The 19,419-nt window shown below is 44.9% G+C and overlaps 3 protein-coding genes across 6 annotated transcripts; all 3 read right to left on the bottom strand.

Annotated features, from left to right (window-relative positions):
- Positions 1–671: 671 nt before the first annotated feature.
- On the bottom strand, positions 672–9,758 carry LOC117579204 (PAX-interacting protein 1). The gene is made up of 7 exons (XM_034264972.1): positions 9,419–9,758; positions 6,830–9,190; positions 6,272–6,715; positions 3,998–5,681; positions 2,600–3,934; positions 2,302–2,533; positions 672–2,243 (listed from the first exon to the last, which is right to left on the bottom strand). The coding sequence occupies exons 1-7, from the start codon at positions 9,491–9,493 to the stop codon at positions 1,640–1,642; spliced, it is 6,735 nt and encodes a 2,244-aa protein (XP_034120863.1). The 5' UTR covers positions 9,494–9,758; the 3' UTR covers positions 672–1,639.
- Positions 9,759–10,609: 851 nt separating this feature from the next.
- LOC117579669 (CCR4-NOT transcription complex subunit 7) lies at positions 10,610–14,749 on the bottom strand. Of its 4 annotated transcripts, XR_004573509.1 has the most exons (5): positions 13,498–13,607; positions 13,083–13,429; positions 12,598–13,015; positions 11,166–11,338; positions 10,846–10,974 (listed from the first exon to the last, which is right to left on the bottom strand). XR_004573509.1 is itself a non-coding variant. In XM_034265652.1 (4 exons), the coding sequence occupies exons 1-4, from the start codon at positions 14,507–14,509 to the stop codon at positions 10,849–10,851; spliced, it is 900 nt and encodes a 299-aa protein (XP_034121543.1). In that variant the 5' UTR covers positions 14,510–14,749; the 3' UTR covers positions 10,610–10,848. The 4 variants fall into 4 exon arrangements, 3 of the variants coding, with proteins under 3 accessions (XP_034121543.1, XP_034121544.1, XP_034121541.1); XM_034265652.1 differs by lacking the exons at positions 11,166–11,338; positions 13,498–13,607 and adding an exon at positions 14,501–14,749 and having other exon boundaries at positions 10,610–10,974; XM_034265653.1 differs by lacking the exons at positions 11,166–11,338; positions 13,498–13,607 and adding an exon at positions 13,958–14,104 and having other exon boundaries at positions 10,610–10,974.
- A 462-nt stretch (positions 14,750–15,211) lies between these two features.
- Positions 15,212–17,496, bottom strand: LOC117579781 (sulfide:quinone oxidoreductase, mitochondrial). The gene is made up of 7 exons (XM_034265840.1): positions 17,262–17,496; positions 16,722–16,827; positions 16,431–16,655; positions 16,174–16,374; positions 15,917–16,126; positions 15,671–15,857; positions 15,212–15,567 (listed from the first exon to the last, which is right to left on the bottom strand). The coding sequence occupies exons 1-7, from the start codon at positions 17,390–17,392 to the stop codon at positions 15,254–15,256; spliced, it is 1,374 nt and encodes a 457-aa protein (XP_034121731.1). The 5' UTR covers positions 17,393–17,496; the 3' UTR covers positions 15,212–15,253.
- Between the last annotated feature and the right edge of the window lie 1,923 nt (positions 17,497–19,419).

The raw sequence follows: 19,419 nt of genomic DNA, 5'->3' as shown, positions 1-19,419 counted from the left end.
AAATGTGCTAAGCCGATTTTATAAAACGTATGTTGTTGATTTTTTAAGCGCTGTACCATAGAAAGAAACCATATAAAAAGGATGGTTGTAGATGTGGCCATCTACATATTGATAGGGGAAGAGTTCGTAATTAGTTTTCGTAATGAAATTTTTGATAGTTCTAGCATAAGAAACAAACAAAATTATTTATGACCTTTTTGAATGAAAACAAAAACATATTCGTAATCATTTTTACTTTACCTTTACATTCTTTGTAAGTGCGAATTTGAATTGTAAACATAAGCGATAAGCCTAGGGGTTTTAGCCATAAGTGAACTTGGTTTAACTGCTTGTAAATTAATACGTTAATTGTTTACTAAACACAACACAACACACACACAATCACGCAACAGAAGTCGGCAAACAGGCTTCGACTGTAAAATACATTACAAAAGAATTCGTAAGATTCTTTAACAATAAACAAACACAAAACCAGAAAAACACAAATAAAATGAAAATAAAATAAAAACATCCAAAATCTTTCTTTTTGAGGGGTTACTCGTCTTGTCCAATCGGTCGAGCACAAAAAACATGCCAGGCGCAGATCGGCCGCTCTTTTGGAATCGGCATTACTCAGCAGTATTATGATAACGAAAGATTCTTTAATGTTTAATAATTCGAACAAATTTCGGATGCTTTCAGTAATTTTTTTTTATTTCAAGGATTTCGTACAGTGCCTATCTAAGAATATTTTAATTTGTATATTACTAGTTTAGAAAATATTGGCTTTAACTAGGTGAAAAGTACTTAAAATACTAATAGCCAGCAAATATATAAATTTCTGTGAAACATTTTCGTATACTCTAGGGAAATATATATGTGTGTATATTTGTGTGACTTTCTACAGCTAGCTGGTTCCAGAACCTTCAAAAATATATCCTATTTATTTTATAGAACTCTTCTTCCTTACGCTAATTAAGGTAGATCATTTCTTACAATTTTATTTTCACAATTCATATACATATCGGTTGGTTATGCCCTCTCATCAAGAACTGAGTTACATATGTATATTTATGTGTATCAAAATAATCAAAAAATATTAAAATAGATAAAGATCATTCCAATCATTGCTAATTAAAGAAAATTATTTACAATTTATGTGGTCTGAAGTTCAAGAAGAGAAAATACATAGTACGATTACACTGCCGTATGCCTTTTATGTTCTCATAATTCAAATGGTGGTAAAAAAAAAGAATTGGCATTTGCCAAAGAAAACATGAACTTATGTATAAGATTTGTGTACTTACAAAACTGTTTCCGTGTGAGAAAGGGTGCGAAATGTAACCGATATGTAGCTAATAAAGCCCATCTTGCATGGCCCTCTGAGTTGACAAATTCAGTCGACTAGATTCCTATTGCTATGCTATACATATATCATAAGAAATTGGGCAGGGCCTGGGGCAGTTTCGGAAAGTTGCATCAGTCAGCATATATATTATTTCTGATGGGGCGGCTCACTCCCCTCACTTATAAACTTATGTAACAACTTGCAACTTGTAAATTCTTTTTAACATTACATGGTACTGATCACTCACTACACCCTGAAAACGGATACTTCATTGTTTCAGCACTACTACAACAACCAGAACACTTGTCGATGCTAGGACTTGTTGTTGTTGCAGCTATTGTTATTGTTGTTGTTGTACAAGTAAGGTATCAGATTGGGTTCGATTTCCAGCTGCTGTTTGAGAATCGAGCTCATCACGAACTCGGTGGAAACAATATGGCATTTGGGGTTTCCGTGCCTCGTCAGATCCGCACACAGATGCATGTCCGTGGGGCAGGTGACAATGATGTATGAGTCGGGCGCCTGAACATGGGATTCGACCACAGCAGCGCCGCTACGTCGCTTTGGCTCCACCTTGCCACCAGAGGACTCAATCATGCGAATAATTTCTTCGCGAGCCGGAAACACGTCTGGCGTCACATGGAAACATCTGCCCGCGAACAGCGTGGAACGCGTGGGAGCACACAGCACCGTATCAAGATTAAATTGTAGGTTCTCGTCGACTGGGATATGCTGTATTCGATACGGATCAGTTGGAACGAACCGGCCTGCCTTAGCACTCTCCACTATCCAGCTTGACTTGAGCACATAGTCCACGTGGCAGCAGGCCTGAATCAATTTGCAGGTTCGACTCTCTCGTGTCATCACCAGATGAGTGGCATCTGTGGGACTGTCCACAACAATTCCACCTAATATTCTGCAAATAAGAATGGTTTACCATATATCCTTTATAGTTAATTATTTTCAGTACTTACACCACAGCCTTTTTGAGTGCTTCAGCATCAGCAACCTGAGAGAATATGACCTTTGGGGGCTTTGTGGTTGTGGGGTACTCGAGGCAAACAATTTGTTCTGGCAGCTGCTCCTGCTGGAAAGAGTTCATCTTCTGGCGCTTCAGTTTCTGCTCGTTGCCATAGGGATCGGATAGATGACGCTTGACGCGCTCGTGAGCCTCCTGAGTCAGATTAATAGGTGCCTTCCAGGCAGCTATTGGGAAAATTAAAATCTAAATTTAGTACATGAATAAAGAAAGAAAATATTGTTTCAATTTACTTAGCAGATGGGCAACCAGGTTGCATTCGATGCGGAACGGAGCCACGAGATTATACTGCTGATACTTTGGATTTTCGTACTGCGAAAGGCCGCTCAAGTTGCCGATGCAGACATCGCTAAGCCACAGGGCATTGACCATGGGAATGTTCCACTCTTTGGCCGCATTGAACTTGTTGCCCTCAAGCTGCTTGCACACGACCACAGTGTTCACCTTGGAGAGGTACGAGGTGTAGATGGCCCCGCATTCCTCTGCCATCTGCTGCAGTCTTACCATCTCTTCGCCCTCGAATCCCTCTGAGGTGATGATATACCGCTCCAGCGGCTTGCGATAGCCAAACTGACTGGGGAAGGGCAAGTGGAGAGGCTGCCAGGGAGGCACCAGCTGCCGCTTCAGGCAAATGTCGCTCAGCCAGTAGGCGGTCACACAACGCTTGGCATCTCGCAAAGCCTGCATCACCACGCCGTGTCTCTGGGTACGACAGATGACATGCGTCACCCTGGGACAGTAGACGCGTTCGATGTCCCCACCGAACTGCCGAATAGTGTCCAGCCATATAGGCAGCTCGTCACTGTCCGTTTCGTCGTATTCTACAATATAGAAGGTGCAGCCCACCAGGAAGAGATCGGCGGGCAGCTTGAGGTTTGGATTGTGGCCGTAGAACTGCGGTATCGGTGGCTGTCCGGGCCGTGTTTGGATATAGCCATGCGGTGGACGCTGAACAGGTACGACCCCCACTCCCACGGGTATCTGTTGTTGCAGCTGTTGTGGCGATGGTGAGGAGGCCACAACAATCTGCTGCTGGACGAGATGCTGCTGCGAAACCGGCTGCTGCTGTTGTTGGGGAACACCGACAACTCTTCGCATTTGCTGCTGCTGAAGCATTTGTTGTTGCTGCTGCTGCTGCTGTTGCTGCTGAAGCATAAGCAACTCCTGTTGGGTTCTAGGTGGCCCTGCCACTCCCACTGCTGCTGCATTGTGCTGCTGGCCCATCATCCGGAGAGCACCAGCAGCAGACGGAGTCTCAACATGTTGTTGGGGCGCCAGTTGCTGCTGTGCAACCATCTGTTGTTGTTGCTGCTGCTGCTGTTGTTGCTGTTGCTGTAGCAACAATTGCTGCTGCTGCTGCTGTGTTGCCCCAGTCACCACCACCTGCTGGAAAATCTGCTGCTGTTGGGGCGCTTGCTGTTGCTGCTGTGTCTGACCGTCAGCCATTAGTTGCTGCGGCTGCGGTTGCACTCCATTGTTGCCCAGGCGGTTGCTCAGCATGTTTGCCAAAGCGGTCTTTGTCTTGAGGTTCATTTGCTGTGGCGTTTGCTGCAGCTGGCCATCCGGAGCTGGAGAGTAGAGGCGAAGGGTATTAATCTCGGGGTATCAGCTTTAACTTAAGTGCTACCTACCTGTTGTCATAACCAGAGTTTGCGTCATAATGTTGCCGCTTCCGGGGGGACCGGAGATAACACTACTCCCAACGCCTCCCGTTGGATTGGGTGTGCCTGGCGTGGTAAGCTGCTGTTGCTGCTGCTGGACAATCGTTTGCTGATCGATCAGCTGCCCATTGGGTCCGGTGATGAGTTGAACCGTCTGCTTGCCCATCTGCTGGGGAGCCTGCTGCTGTTGGATGGGTATCTGCTGGACCCGCAGCTGTTGCCTCTGCAACAACATTTGTTGGTTAGGATCGTTGGGATTGAAGGACTGTTGGGGCGACTGTTGCTGCTGCGGAGGCCCAACGCCTGCCTGCTGCTGCTGCTGAATGGGAATGGGACTTAGACCGGGAGTGCCCCCGGCTCGCACCACCACCTGACGTGTTCCCTGTTGTTGCAGCCAGAGCATTTGCTGTTGCTGCGTGAGTCCCGGAGGCATTTGGCTCTGGACAATTATGTGGCCGGGCGGAACGGGTCCAGCAGGTCGCGTTGACACTACACCCGGTGTTCCGGGTCGCGGCTGATAAGCCACTTGCTGGCGCAGCATGACCCTGGGCTTGTTCTGCTGATTCAGGTTTGCAATGTACTCGGCTCGCTTGTGTGCGTCCAGAGACATGAAGTGGGCATGCGCTTTTTCATCCAGCACTATTTTCTGTTGTTGTGGCTGTTGCAATACAAGTTGTTGCTGCTGTTGAGGTGCCTGTTGTTGTTGTTGTTGGGGTGGGGGCAACACAAGTTGCTGCTGCTGCTGCGGAGCTTGAGGTTGCTGATGTGGTTGTTGTCCTGGCCAAGAGGTTTGCGGTCGCAGTCCACGTGGCGCAAACTGCTGCGGGGGTTGTTGCTGTTGCTGGGGTGTTGTTGGTCCGCCGGGTAGCGGCGATTGCATCCCGACACTGCTGGTGGGCGTTCCGGGTGTATTTGGTGCTATTTGGCCCGACGCAGGGCTCTGTGGAGACCAGTGCGCTGATTGCTGCATTTGTCCATGATGTTGTGGCGATTGTTGTTGCAGGAGCAATTGCTGTTGCTGCTGTTGCGGTGGCGGTGTTCTTTGGGGCAGTTGTTGCTGCTTTATTAGTACCTGCTGCATGATTTGCTGCTGCTGTTGCTGGGGATCGATTGGGATCTTTTGCTGCAGGATTTGTTGTTGCTGCTGCGTCGTCTGCTGTTGTTGTTGAACATGTATTTGCTGTTGTTGCGTTGATCCCACTAGCTGCGTTTGTTGTTGTTGTTGCTGCTGCTGTTGTTGCTTTTGCTGCATCAATTGCTGTTGTTGAAGGTACTGTAAGCGCTGCGGATCGCTTAAAATCTGCTGATTGACAACGATTTGTTGGGGCTGGGGTTGCATTTGCATTCGCTGTTGTTGTTGCAGCATTTGCTGTTGCTGCACTAGTTGCTGCTGCTGCTGTTGTTGTTGTTGTTGCTGCTGCTGCTGCGATATACTTGGTTGATTGACAAGGAACACATTTTGATTCTGTTGATTTTGCTCCAAAATCTGTTTCTGCTGCTGCACGCTTAGCTGATTGAAGTGCTGCTGGCTGATAATAAATGTTTTTCCCTGAGGTTGTTGCTGCTGTTGAGGTTGCGGCTGTGCCTGAGGCTGCTGCGGTCCCAAGACCTGCTGAGGCGGCTGTTGTTGTGACATTTGCTGTTGTTGAAGAGGCTGCAAATGTGAAAAAGTAGGTTAAAGAAATTAAATTCATTATGTTTTAATTTTTATATTATTTTACATCCTGACCAAATAGAATTTGCTTCTGCTGGCCTTACCATGTGCTTCAGTCGATGCCGAATTAAAGCAACGAAGACACAGGCGAAGTAGAAAACAAAAAGTACGAAAGCGCAGACGAAGAAATTAAAGTGGAGGCAAAAAAACAAAGACTGACGAGTCGATACCTCTTCAGCGAAACTGGAGTAACGGTGCTTCGTTTTGTCATGCACACTACATGTGGATATTTTGGTTTTGCTTTCTCGGAGCTCCAGCCGGGCCGGAGTAATGGCGTTCTTCGGCATTCTCTTTTATATTTTTCGCATGTGTATCTGATCGGCTTCTGTTTTAAGTGTTGAATAATTTTATTTTGGCCAGCAGTTTTTGTGAGAATCGAGGAAAGCGGAAAACCAGCCAAGAATTTGACAATAGGAGTCGTTTTTTGGACCAGAACAAAACCAGACCACTGTCGTCAATATATAGACTGCCGGAAAGCACAGGAAGTTTGATTGGGAAGTTATAATGGGTAAAGTAAATAAAGCACACACCTGCTGTTGTTGAGGAAATTGTCCAAGGATTTGTTTTTGCTGTTGTTGTTGGGGAATTTGCAGCTGCTGCTGCTGGGGTCGCTGAATCGTTTGCTGAATGATTCGTACTTGTCCACCTGCACCGAGGGCAATCTGCTGTTGTTGTGTGAACTGAACTTGTTGCTGTTGCGGCTGAGGCTGCGTTGGAAGCTGCTGTTGCGGCTGAGGTTGTTGCTGCGGCTGTAGCTGCTGCTGTGTTATTTGCTGTTGTTGTTGTACATGCAACATTTGCTGCTGTTTCTGCTGAAGATTCATCATGTGGCTCTGTATGATTTGCTGACCTTGTGCAGTGGATGTATTGATGACATGTCGTTGCGTAATGACCTGTTGCTGTTGTTGTCCAGGTGCAGGTTGTTGCGGTGGCATTGACTGCTGCTGTTGTTGTTGGGGATGCTGTTGCATTGGCTGAAAGCAGAATCGTTTATTACAATTAATCCTTGATATAAATAAGATGGCGGTATGACAATAAGGATGGGGTCGATAAATGTCGAACAACAAATCTAATATAAGTCCACATACCGGCGACGTTTGCTGTTGCTGTATCGTGGGTGTTGTTGGCTGTGGCTGTTGATGCTGCAAAGGCGATTGTCTCGGTGATGGCGTATGTTGGGGTTGTTGTTGTGGCTGTGGCTGCGACGGCTGTGACTGAGGTGCCATTTGCTGCTGCTGCTGTTGTTGCTTCAACTGCTGCTGTCGCATGATCAGAGAATCCTGATTACTACTTAGCGCAGAGCGACTAAGCACTTGAGCCACCTGAACGGGATCTGTGGGATCGATGGGCTGCTGGGAGAACGATTGCTGTTGTTGGTGTTGCGGCTGTCCTCCCACTGCTGGATGCTGATGTTGTTTGCTTTGCATTGGCGGTGTCTGCGATATCTGCGGACTCTGAGGGGCGGAGATGTGCTGCGGACTCTGCTGCTGCTGCTGCTGTTGTTGTTGTTGTTGGGCCAATTGTTGTTGCTGCTGCAGCTGCATGCGCTGTTGCTGGTGAACAGGCTGCTGGAAGGGCTGCATTTGTTGTTGTTGCTGCTGCTGCTGCGGGGACATCATCGATGGCGGTTGAGGCTGCTGCGGAGAGCCCATCATATGTTGTTGACGGCTCTGTTGCAATTGTTGTTGTTGCTGCTGCTGGCGCAAGAGCTGTTGCTGCTGGGCACTCTGAGGCGAAGGAGGTGGCGGTGGAGTCATTTGTGGGGCTGGCGATTGAAGCTGGCGCGGAGACTGAGGTGGCAGCATGTTGCTGGTGGCATGATGTTGCTGCTGTTGCAACGACGGCGAGGGCGTATTTGGTGGCATTACCGGCGACCGATTTTGTACCATCCGAGGGGACTGTTGCTGTTGTTGCAGATTTTGCTGCTGCTGCTGCTGTTGTTGCTGCTGCTGCTGTTGAATTTGCATCTGCAATTGTTGCAGTTGCTGCATTATTTGTTGCTGTTGCTGTTGAATCTGCCTCTGTTGCTGCTGCTGTTGGGCACTGAGTGCTTGCCCGCTCTGAATGATTTGTTGAAAGTGCATTTGTTGCTGGCCCAATATCTGCTGTTGTCGCATCAAGTGTTGGTGTAGGATTTGGGGGGAAACAGGCACCGATTGTTGTTGAACAATTTGCTGCTGCTGAACCACTTGTTGCTGTTGTTGAATCACTTGCTGCTGCTGTTGGACTATCTGTTGTTGGTGTTGCTGGGGTGATTGCACGGGCGGCGTTGTTGTCGGGGTGCGTGGTGTCTGCCGGCCCGTGGTGGGTGTTGTCGGAAGTCTGGGCGCCTGTTGCTGCTCTTGATGAATATGCTGCTGTTGTTGCTGGATCATTTGGATCTGATGTTGTTGTTGTTGCTGCTGCTGAGAGTTCTTAATTTGCCTTTGCTGCTGCAGAATATTCTTGATCTGCTGGCTATTCTGTTGCTGCTGCTGAAGATTGGCGGGGATTATCTTTTGCTGTTGTATTATCAATTGCTGTGGCTGTTGCGGATGCGGTGGAGGAGGCACCTGAGGAACCCCTTGCTGCTGCTGCTGTAGCTGATGTTGCATTTGTTGTTGCTGTTGCTGGCTCTGAACCTGTGGCTGGGGACGCACGAAGACCACTTGTTGCTGGGCGGGCGACACAGGTAACTGCTGATGCTGATGTTGGATTTGTTCCGCCGAGGCCTGTAGCTGAGACTTTATGCTGGCTATGCTCTTCGCCGCTGCACTGTCCTCGCCGAAGCCCAAGATGTCCGTTAGGGAGGATGATGGGGACGACTGCTGTTGCTGCTGCAACTGCTGCTGCTGATGATGGATTTGTTGCTGTTGCTGTTGCTGCTGTAATTGCTGCTGTTGCAACTGTTGGTGCTGCAATTGTTGGTGCTGTTGCTGCTGTTGCTTCTGGGCCCGCTGCTTTTCAATGGGCTTCAGCAGCCTGGGATGATACGGATCCGTTGCCAGGCAGCTCTTGCACTTTAGGCAGTCCGTCACCCAGTCTGGTGTCACAATGATTATGGCATTCTTGGGTAGCGCCAGCGCTTTGTTGTAGATACCGCCGTTGGCTGCCCCGCATACCAGATGCGTGTTGGTGGCCCCGAAGCTGTGGGTGACAACGGCGCCGTGGTATGTGAGCATAGCGTAGAGGCGCTTTCGATCGCCGGCCACCACATTTGTGATGGCCGCTCGGATGCCTCGCATGAGACGCAGCTGATGTGGACTCGGGTCGAAGGCACGCGTGGAGGCCATGCGGCCCAGCTTTGCACTGTGCAGTATCCATTGCTCGGTGACGGGAATCACATTGTATAGCTCCAGGTTCATCGACAACTCCTCCTCCGAGTAGTTGGTGGCACATATCAGATGCGTGATCTTGTCCGAGAGAAAAAGTTTCGACTGCGCCCCGCCACTTTTCAGGAATCTTTCAATCTGCAAATGCAAAATCAAAATAAAATCAGTTCTATTCGATTCACAAACACACACACACATATGCAAAATTTATGGCGCGCATTTCCTGGGTTGTACACGAGGCACCCTGTGAATATTTGCCAGAACCGGGTGCCAACAGACACTACTACTACTAAACACACACAGAAAAACACATACGCGCTCGAATGCACTCGATGCGAATGCAGTACAGCAACGTGAATTATTTACCTCTTCATCCAGGTTTCCAAGCACGAAATATATCACATCCTCGAACAACTTATCACTTATTTTCAAGTTCTCCATGGTATGGCGCTTGCGTTCGACTAGCTAGTCGCGCTTTTCTCTTTGCAGAAATTTCACTCTTGCTTTTGTTATTGCTGCTGTTGCGGCCGCTCAGTGGACATCTACATCTCAGCGTGTTTTCTCTCATTTATCCGAACCCAAATGCACGCGAACGAATGAACGCAGTGGCTATGGTAATGCTGCACGTAAAAAAAACTCACGTTGCACTTAAGAATTAAGATTTTGTTTTTAATTTTAGGTTTTTTTTCGACACCGCCGCCAGTGTGACCGCGGAATTATTGATAAAATATACCGACACACCCTCGGAAATACACCGAAATATACCCTTGTATTTTCAGAATATACTGTAAATATACCGTACATCTTAAACCATTTTCCTCGATTTTGATGTTCTATTTTATATTACTAGCTAGTTAGGAATTTCCGGGCTAAAACTATAATTTTATCCAATTTAACAATCAATTATCCACAAGAGTGGCTAGTTTCCACGACTTTGTTTTGTTGGAATGTTTACCAAATTAATTTTAAAACAAAAAGTCACCTGACCACTGCCTCGGTATCAGTATGACCGCAGACATATAAAAAAGAAATACCGCCTAACCCTCAAAAATATTCCATCGCATTTTTTAAATATACTAAATGAAAAAAAGATCTTAGCTCAATAAAGCTCGACACTTAAATTAACATCTGAATTATATTCTGCTGCCAAATATGCACACGGTGATTTTAACTTTTCACTTTCAACTCAACTGCACTTTAAGTTTTCTAATATTCGTGTTAATAGTTCTATCTAATCTAGTAAAAATTACCAACGGATGAAAAAATATCGATATTTAATTGCGATAAGAGGAGCCTATCGGAGCACCATTTTCAAAATTCTAAAGAGGATTGTAGAGGTTTGAAAATGTACACATTAGATATGAGCTCATACAAGAACCCACAATAAAAAACGCTTTGCATTATATTAATTTAAAAATGTTGCCTTTTGGCTTACAATATTAGCTTAGGTATCTTATTTTTGTATTCGTAACACAATTATACATGCAGAAATTGAAATTGATTCTTTTCATTTTCCCTTTTCGACTTACAATTACTCTATGCCAGTGGTTGTTATTGAATGAAGAATTGAATTTAACGGGGAACGGGAATATTATAAATGGAAAGTGAAAAAACAGTTTTTCTAAATGGTCTGTTGTTACTTTTGTTTGGGGCGGTGATTATTGCTGTGCTGTTAAAGTGGGATCGGCTGTCCGAGTGTCTTTGAGTGGTGGTGATTTCGGTGCGGCATCTTCTCCGGCTTCTTCTGGTTCGACAGGCTTTTTATCAGGCACAACAGCATTGCCCATCAGTATAAATCATGAGGCGCTGCTCGTCTCGCCATTGCTCTCGTGGAAGTTGTTGCCGTTCACGATGAACGAGGTGCCCAGGCCGTACAGATGTCCCGAATACTTGGCATGGTCGATATTATCCTCAAAGAACATCTGCAAGAAGGTTAACAAGGGAATACGATTAGACACACTTCTACAAACAAAGACAAAATAGCAGATAGGGCAAGCAAGCATAATAAAGTGCACAAATAATATACTGAAGTAAACAACAATCTACCGTCAGAGAAATATAGTTTTTTAAAGGGTTTTTAGAATTGGAATTGAATATATGATATGTTACATACCGTTTACCGATCTGATTAGTTCTTGTTTTAGTATTTTAAAGTCTTGAAGGTTTTTGTCTTATTATATTTTTTGAATTCTGCAGTCTTTTGGTTATTGTTTAGGGGCTGCTAAAGCCAACGCCGTACTTAGTATACAAAGAATACATTTTTTCAAAATTTACGCCGGAATAGATCTTAAAATCACAAGATATGAGATGAGATGGAATGAAATTAACGAATACAACTTACAAAAGCAAACAATAAAACATATAGTAAACTTATGAAATAAGAAAAGGGGACGGCATTTAACTAAGACAATTGAATAATACACGAAAAGGGTAAAGTGCCCTAAAATATAACTTCAAATACAATTAATAATTATTTTCATAAAGTAATCTTAAAATATTCATCCAAAATCCATAAGAAATATTAGAATATAAGAGAAGCAAAGCCAAAATGCGCTATGAAAATAGAATGCAAAAGTTAATCAAAACTGTACTTTATAGTTAGAGATGTATTGAGGACCCACACACCAGAAATTATAAATAAAATTGAAAAAGAAAACTAATTTCAATTCATTTAATTTTCCATTCAAAAACATAGAACGTTTTCTCTTAACTTCACTTTTCGTTTTTCGTAATCTTTAAAATTAACAGACATGTTTCACATGACCTTAAACAGTTTAAACTAACTAAAAAACACTTACTATTAGATTGATTATTAATTCATTCATTGTTCAACACACTAGCAACTAACTAACTAAAAAAAAGTAAACACTTCAAGCTTATTAATCCATTAATCAATTGTGGCTCAGATGCCCTTCGGCACTGGCAAAAAGCACTTGCACTTGCACTCTAGGTGCAGCATCCGATGCGTTTTTTAAATCTATGTAGTTATGTACAAAAATAATAAATAGAGTCTAGTTTAGTTATGGAAATGAGAGTGATTTTAAATGCTATGAATCCATAGACCATAAGCCAAACAAATGATTGAAATAATGATTCGAGTTAGTAGTGATCGATGGACTGGTTGATGATTGAATGGCAAGGCAACAGAAACACACAGGGGTTAGGAATCGTAGTTATTCGATCGAGCTGGCTCTAATAAACAAAGCAAGCGACAGGTCATTCTGCCCACCACCAGCCAAGGTTGGGGATGCGGGTGGCGTGACACAGTACGAGCTTGAATTAAGAAGATTGCCACTGTCACTGCCAGCTGCTGGTGACGATGTTAAAGTAACTTCGTTGATGAAGTTTCCTTCACCATTATCACTGACAGTGACAGGGGCACTTTTGGCACTATTGTGTATGTTGTTGTTGTTTAAAAGACTGCTAAAGACAGCGATCGCACTGACGATTGGCTTTAAGTGCATTGTGTTCTCAAGCAGATAGGAAAACAGAACAATAGTCTCTTCGGGGACAATGTGCAAATTATGTGCATTTATGTGCTGTACCTCACGCATTTTGAAGAATGCCATGCCAGTGAGCAGGGCATCAGAGCCAGCCTGATGTTGTGGGCCGACTCGGCGCAGCTCCAGCTGATCGGCCACTTCCTGGAGGCCTCCCTTCAGATTCTTGCACGACTTCATCAGATATTTGATGTCAAAGATGTTGGGGAAGTAGATGTGCAGCAGCTCGAAGAAGTCAGACTCGTCGCAGGGCAGATTCTGGTCGGTAAGCAGCTTGAGCAGGTAGCCGAAATCGTAGCCAGAGTGAAAGCATAGCCATTTGATGTTGTCTACCAGCACAATGCCCGAGCTCATGAGCAGCTCGGCAAATTCAATTGGATCTATGCCGTCCTCCTCGTGCTTCTTGAATTGTATTCCAGAATTTTGCAGCAAGTCAATCGAGTCCTGTGCATACATATCCTCGCTAAGGGCAACAGCATAAGCCGAATTAGCAACAGAATGTTATTGATATCATTAAACTATTAGCTCACCTTAGATTGAACTTGAAATTGAACTGCCATGTGGAGTATCCTGGAGGCGTCTTGCCGTCATCGTCCATAAAGGTGAGACCCAGCTGAATGATCCTCAGCAGATCCACATTGCAGCGCAGCAGCTGATAGTGATAGTCGGCAGTGGATCGAAACTCACCAACAGGCCGTGCCACCACGCCGGGAAACTCTGTGTCCATGGCCACATAATGATATTTCTGCACTACCTTGCGTATGGTGCGGAACTCCTCCTCCAGGTTATGCTTCCACACGTCGCGGATGCCGCACTCCTCGTTGCTGGGTACGTGCACTTGGCCGTGCGGAGCGCCGCTAATGGCCGAGGGCATTGTCTGTGGATTGATTGAGGCAGAGCGTTAGAAGTGGCAAAATAAATTTATTTATCTGTTTCTATGTGTACTTTGTGGTTTGAGTGTGGGTGCTGGAGCCCTGGCACATAACCTTCAGCACGTACGGCACAAAGGTTCCATTTTATAATTATATATTGATAGCTTTTGTAATAATGTGAATACATTTCGACAGTTCAGTTTAATTCATAAATATGAGCATCAAACCATGTGCCAGGCAGGGTCCTTTGTTTTTGTGTATTTTGTGTGGTGTGTTGGGGATTAGCAACTAAACATTAATAGCCGACCAATTGGTTAAGCGCTTTAGCGGAACTAAACAAAGGTGTGTAATTGGAAGTTTTTGCCAATTCTGCTGTTAAAAGGGTGATGCAATTTTGTCTCGTCTCTCTGCTACAGAAGTATTAATAAAAACAAACGATAACAAATAAGGCACGCAAAGGAATAGGATTTTGGATACTTGCTGGGAGGAGTGGTTACTTTTGATAGGATTGGTTAACAACGGACGCTACTTACATCGTCGCCGGTCGTTGCCTGTCGCTCGTGCTGCGGAGTTGCCTCGGCCACCTCTTCGACCTGCCCTAAGCTCAAGTCTCAAGAAACAAGCTCTCTCTTTTGATATAACGTGTTAATATATAATAATTGACCTCAGTGCAACAATGCCTGCAACAGAACGTTGAGAAACGTTGACTTCAAGGCTGCACAATGAAGCGATGGGATTTGATATGCGCCCTCTCTAGACAGATGGTGAATGAGTGTAAAAGGGTGGTGGTGGTAGGAAAAGTCAATTTGTTGTTCGCAACTGCTTCTTTGATTGAACGAAAAGTGCATCGGGATGCTATTGATTTTCCCGCGTTTGGCAAAATCACAGTTAGAGCGCCATACACGGCGCAGTCACACACACACACAGACAGAACTCACACAACATACATACTGGGGCATGGAAGATGCGGACAATGCAATTGCAGTTTGCACTGTATTTCAAGGCTACCCAAGCAGATCCCACCAATCGAATTGAGGACTACACAATTGGAATATGTTTTTTCATTTCAAGCTTACCCATTTCATTTTATTTTGCGGAAGACTCTGTTAGTTTGTCGCGGTATTGCGGAATTTTCGGCGTCTTTCCAGGCGCTCGTGAGGCTGGGAGAAAATGTCTGTCTTATTCTGGTCCCCCGTCCTTGGTTACAACAATGCACTGGGTAAAAACCTCTCTCGTAGCAAGCATGCGACCAGCAAGCGCTTTAATTATATCTGCAGGGGTGCCTCAAAACAAATTATTTAGCAAATTATTGTTTATAAAGCCCATAATGGATGCAGTGTGACCGCGGACTTATCGATCAAATATACCGCACGACCCTGAAAAATATACCGAAATATACCTTCGCATTGCACTCCTTTCATACTGAACTTTTATGCATTGGCCAATTTTGTTTAACCCTTATTTCCTACAAAATTCAATAAAAAAAGGGTCCTCAAAAGTAGCCACCATTCTAGAAAAATCATGAATCTTTTGGAAAATATTACTTTTTCAGTCTTAAGAGTTCTGGCTAGCCAGTAAGATCAAACAGAATCTCAAATTCACACGTCTCCGTAGGAAGTCAAGACAAAATCGATTATCGATTATCGAAGCCATATAAGTATTTTTCCAGGGCTTTATTTTTGTTTTATGCCAGGGCGGCAAAGCACCGATTGACGGTGATGGTGACTGATATTGTTGGCGCCTATATAATATTTGAATTTACACCACATAACTCATACACTGAACAGTTTTCTTTGACATACAATTATTTCGATTTTGATAAGTTCCAATTACTTTTTACTTGGCTTAAAAACACCCAAAAGCTTTCTCATCAATCCCGGCCCATTCCAATGGCCCGTGAGCATGAGCTTCCAATAAAGCAATGGCATGAAGTCCTTCTTCATGATGAACATCGAATAACGCTCCTTGTTCTGGGCCACTGGAAACGTCTCTAGGGGCTGCAGATTGTAATCGAACTCCGCCAGAATGCAGGTGCTGTAGCCAGTCACCAGCGGGCACGAGGCATAGCCATCGTAGACGTCCGTCAGAGATCTGCCCTCCATCGCTGCAATCATATTCCGATAGACAACTGGCGACTGAGCAGCTGTAAATGGAAATAAATTTCAATATTCTAATTCGGTTGCGAGGGCGACGAACGACGGCCTGCTAAAGCCTTGATTAATCCATTGATTTGAATCTAATCATACCTGCAGCTGCGGCAGTCTTTGAGTTCGGTGAGCCAGATGAGTCCCCTATGGCGAATACGTTGCTGTATCTTACATGTTGCAGCGTCGAGTTATTCACGTCCACGAATCCCGCCTCGTTCACCAGCTTCCGGCATTTGGTCAGCTCGTCGGGAGCGCTCATTGGTGGCACGGCATGCAGCAGGGAGTACTGTCCGGATAGAAAATGTCACTGACTGCCCTTCGGTATGGCCTTTCATATATTCTTACCTTCTCCTCGAAGAGCTGACCAGGATGGTCGAGGTCCTCGAACACAGCAATGTCCTCGGCATGCCGAACCTCCACAAGATTTCGACGAGTGTTGACCGTAATGTTCCGCTTCTTGCAAATGGGCCACAGGGCATCGGCATAGTGTTTAACGCCAAAGAGCACTGGCAGAGCTGTGTTATACGTGATTTTCACCTTATCGCGTTTCCCCAGCTAAACGAAAAATGTTGATTAGGAACAGGGGATTCATCGCTGCTTACCTTGCGCAAATAGTGATCGACTATGTAGACAATCTTCTGTGGGGCACCAGGGCATTTGACTGGGGATGCGGGGAAGGTGAAGATCAAGTTTCCTTCATTTGTTCTGCGCAGCAAATCGTAGACGCCCTCCACATACTTTGGGGAGTAGATGGAGCAGACCTTGCCATTCGGTACCTCCAGGGCCTCCGCTAATCCGGGAATCTATTTAATAAAAGAACTCACAATGATCAGCTTTTATTTCGGATGGTGAACCTTACCTTCTCGTACTTCAATTGCAGACCAGTGGCAATGAGCAGGAAATCGTATTTGATTGTGTCGCCCCCGGAGGTGCAGACCGTATTGTTGTCCGGTTCAAATTCCATCGCCTTCTCTTTCAGCCACTTTGCTTTCTTCGGAAGTACCTCCGCCATGGTCTTGTAGGAATGCTCCAGGCGCTTCATACCGCCTCCAATCAGCGTGAACATCGGCTGATAATAGTGTTTCTGCATGAACCAGAGGAAAATAATTAGTTGCGGAGTAACTCTTTGATGGTTACCATTCTTACGCACATCTTCCGGCTCCAGGACGATCACCTTATCCTTGCCCAGATGCGATGACAGCTTGGCGGCCATGGCACAGCCGCCACTTCCGCCGCCCACAACCAAAACTTTGCACCTGAAAATAATGGATACAAAAAGTAAATATAACATATTGGATTGCGTGTCTCTAGCCCCCAAGGATCTCCCTTCATGACGGTGCTGTACAAACTCCTTAGGGTCCCATTGTACTCCACGCCTACTCCGAATCGTGATGATGAAACACCAGCCAAAAGTTTTAATATTTTATCGATCCAGTGCTTAGGCACATTATCTATTCGTTATCGTCATCAATTAGATATGCTAATTAATGCAGGATAAATTTGCTGGCAGTTTTCGTACCAGCTTACGTGATAACTTCACTTGATACGCTTTAATCATACTGATTGGACTTGCTTGACTACATATCTATCAAGTCCAAGAGTAGCAAAAGTTTGTGACTTCCGAGAAATCACAAAAAAGTCTTACGATTGCAGGTGAGCCACAGGTCGGTGGAGTGGGAACTGAACTTACTCGTGTCTCTTGTAATGCAGCCGCGATGTTGAGAAGAGCCGGGCCAGAGTGGACGCTTCATTGGCATAGTAGATGGGTGTGGCCAGCAGCCTGTTGCACTGCCGGATGCCCAGTGGAATGCGGGAGTTCATCGTGGTGGCCGGGAGATTGGATGGTGTCAATCAGGCGATCGAAAATATCGGGGAAAAAAACAAACGACGAACCGAACTGCGAGAGACTAGGCGAGAAATTGAGAGGCACCTGCCAAGCGGCTAGCTCCGTTGCGCGAGAGAGAAAAAGCTTTTGGTTATCAAATGTTTTATACACCCAGCGAAATTCGAAATTGCTTAAGCTGTGAAAAATAAATAATATAATTAATTATACGTACTTACAAATACAAATATTAGCCAAGTGTAAATAACAAGTTTGTAACGTATTCGATCAAGTGGTGATTGCCAACATTTCTTGCTGGGTGTAAAACATGTTTAACCTTGAAAGCTACCGAAAGCTGTTTTCGCTTTACAAGCTTTAGTCTGCGCACAGTGAAGCCCCCAAATAACGATACGATTGTGTCATAGTCCAAAAACACAAATGACTGCATTCAAATTAAATTCACAAATTGAAATTCACTCAAATACCTATGGGGGCAGAATACTCAAAATGTTGATATGAGGAATGTGATGCTTGGAATAGCAAAAGCCAAAAATTCCTATGGAAATTACGCTTTACCCTTTAGTTTCCCTTTAGTTTAACGCTTATTAGGGAATAATGATGGCTTCACATGTTTAAGAGTAAAATGTGCACAATATTCATAATTGAAATAAGTTAGCTATTATAATTACTACATAACGTAAATACTTACATGAGTTATATGCTGTGACTTGCCGACCCGACTGTTTATAAACACTCCGATAAACATCTTTTAAGAATTTTCCAATCTGTAATATCTCAAGAGGAGTGTTGCCCCTTAAAGCAGACAACAATCTTTCAAAACTGCTTCCCATGCAACTATTAAATGATGTAAAAAATGAATATAATAATCACACTAAATGGTGGTCAGATTAGAATTCCCTTTTTGGGGATATTCCATAACTGTCACTAATTTTGTAGTAATTCCCTTTTGTATGCACGGTTTTTAGGGAGTTTCCATAGACCCGCAGACTACACAGATATGTACATGTGTATGTACGTATGTTCATATGTATGTACATGCATCAAGTTGTATGTACACATATGAACACATATGTGCATGTGTATATTATATCACATGATTAAATGAATAAACTTGCCAATAAATGCGCAATGGGACGACTACGACAACTGTGACAGCCCAATGTTTAATTACGCCATGCTGCTGACTGATTGCAGATAGATGATGGCCACAGGAGGGGCTGTTCTGTGCTGGCCAGGAACCGGGACAGGACCAGCATCTGAGAGGGCGCGTGGGTGGTATTCTGGGTGCTCGGACTCGTGCCACGACGATGATGATGGCGTTCATCATCAATTGGAGACAAGCTGGCAATTCAAATGAAGCCCTATTGACGGATGGCCAAATTGGTTGCGCGACTGCGTGGGCGACTCCGTGTGGCAAAGATACAATGCACACACAGTAAACAGTCTGTATATAGGATACATATGTCTGAGTGGGTGTGGTGGAGGGTTTGGGTTAAGCTGTGGGTGGGTTCGCGGCGGGCGATGGACATTTTTAAATAAGGAATTACTGAATAGCTGTTGCCAGGGGCAGCCCTGTGACCCTACTGCGGCCCTGATGGGTGGTTGCTGGTAGCAAGGTCTCCTCCACCACAGAAGCTAATCAGCGAGCGGCACTCATCATTGCGAGTGTCATCATTGTCATTATGACATGATTATGCAGCTGATAAAGGTACTGGTCAGGGCGGTGATTGTCTTGTCCGACTGCTGCTGCCTTTTGCCTTCTGCCTTACAATTGAAAAACTGTCTACTTCATTTGAATATAACGGTGTCGAGCGACTCGCACCATTCGATGCAAGTACGCCCCAGTCTCCATCCTAGACTCCGAAGTGCATTTCAATTGACGCCACACAAAAATCAATTGAGTTGTGTTTGTCCAAGCCCATCGTCCAGCGGCTGCTGGGGAATCAGAGGCTTTTGTTGCAGCAGAAGCAGTGTCTGCCTGTCGGAATCTTTGTGCAATTGGTCC

Source organism: Drosophila guanche, unplaced genomic scaffold (genome assembly GCF_900245975.1).
Source record: "Drosophila guanche unplaced genomic scaffold, DGUA_6, whole genome shotgun sequence".
NCBI classification, from domain to species: Eukaryota; Metazoa; Arthropoda; class Insecta; order Diptera; family Drosophilidae; genus Drosophila; species Drosophila guanche.
This window is presented reverse-complemented; position numbering and strand designations above follow the sequence as displayed.

Coding starts and splice junctions, on each gene's coding strand:
- LOC117579781 (XM_034265840.1), bottom strand. CDS start 17,392: ATGAACTCCCGCATTCCACTGGGCATCCGGCAGTGCAACAGGCTGCTG. Junction 16,656..16,721: donor TCGTCCTGGAGCCGGAAGAT/GTGCGTAAGAAT, acceptor TGGTTCATGCAG/AAACACTATTATCAGCCGAT. Junction 15,568..15,670: donor AAAGACTGCCGCAGCTGCAG/GTATGATTAGAT, acceptor TTCCATTTACAG/CTGCTCAGTCGCCAGTTGTC.
- LOC117579204 (XM_034264972.1), bottom strand. CDS start 9,493: ATGGAGAACTTGAAAATAAGTGATAAGTTGTTCGAGGATGTGATATAT. Junction 9,191..9,418: donor TTGGAAACCTGGATGAAGAG/GTAAATAATTCA, acceptor TTGCATTTGCAG/ATTGAAAGATTCCTGAAAAG. Junction 2,534..2,599: donor CCTGGTTGCCCATCTGCTAA/GTAAATTGAAAC, acceptor TTTTCCCAATAG/CTGCCTGGAAGGCACCTATT.
- LOC117579669 (XM_034265652.1), bottom strand. Junction 13,016..13,082: donor AATTTCAAGTTCAATCTAAG/GTGAGCTAATAG, acceptor TGTTGCCCTTAG/CGAGGATATGTATGCACAGG. Junction 10,975..12,597: donor CATTCTTCAAAATGCGTGAG/GTACAGCACATA, acceptor ACCTTCTTGCAG/ATGTTCTTTGAGGATAATAT.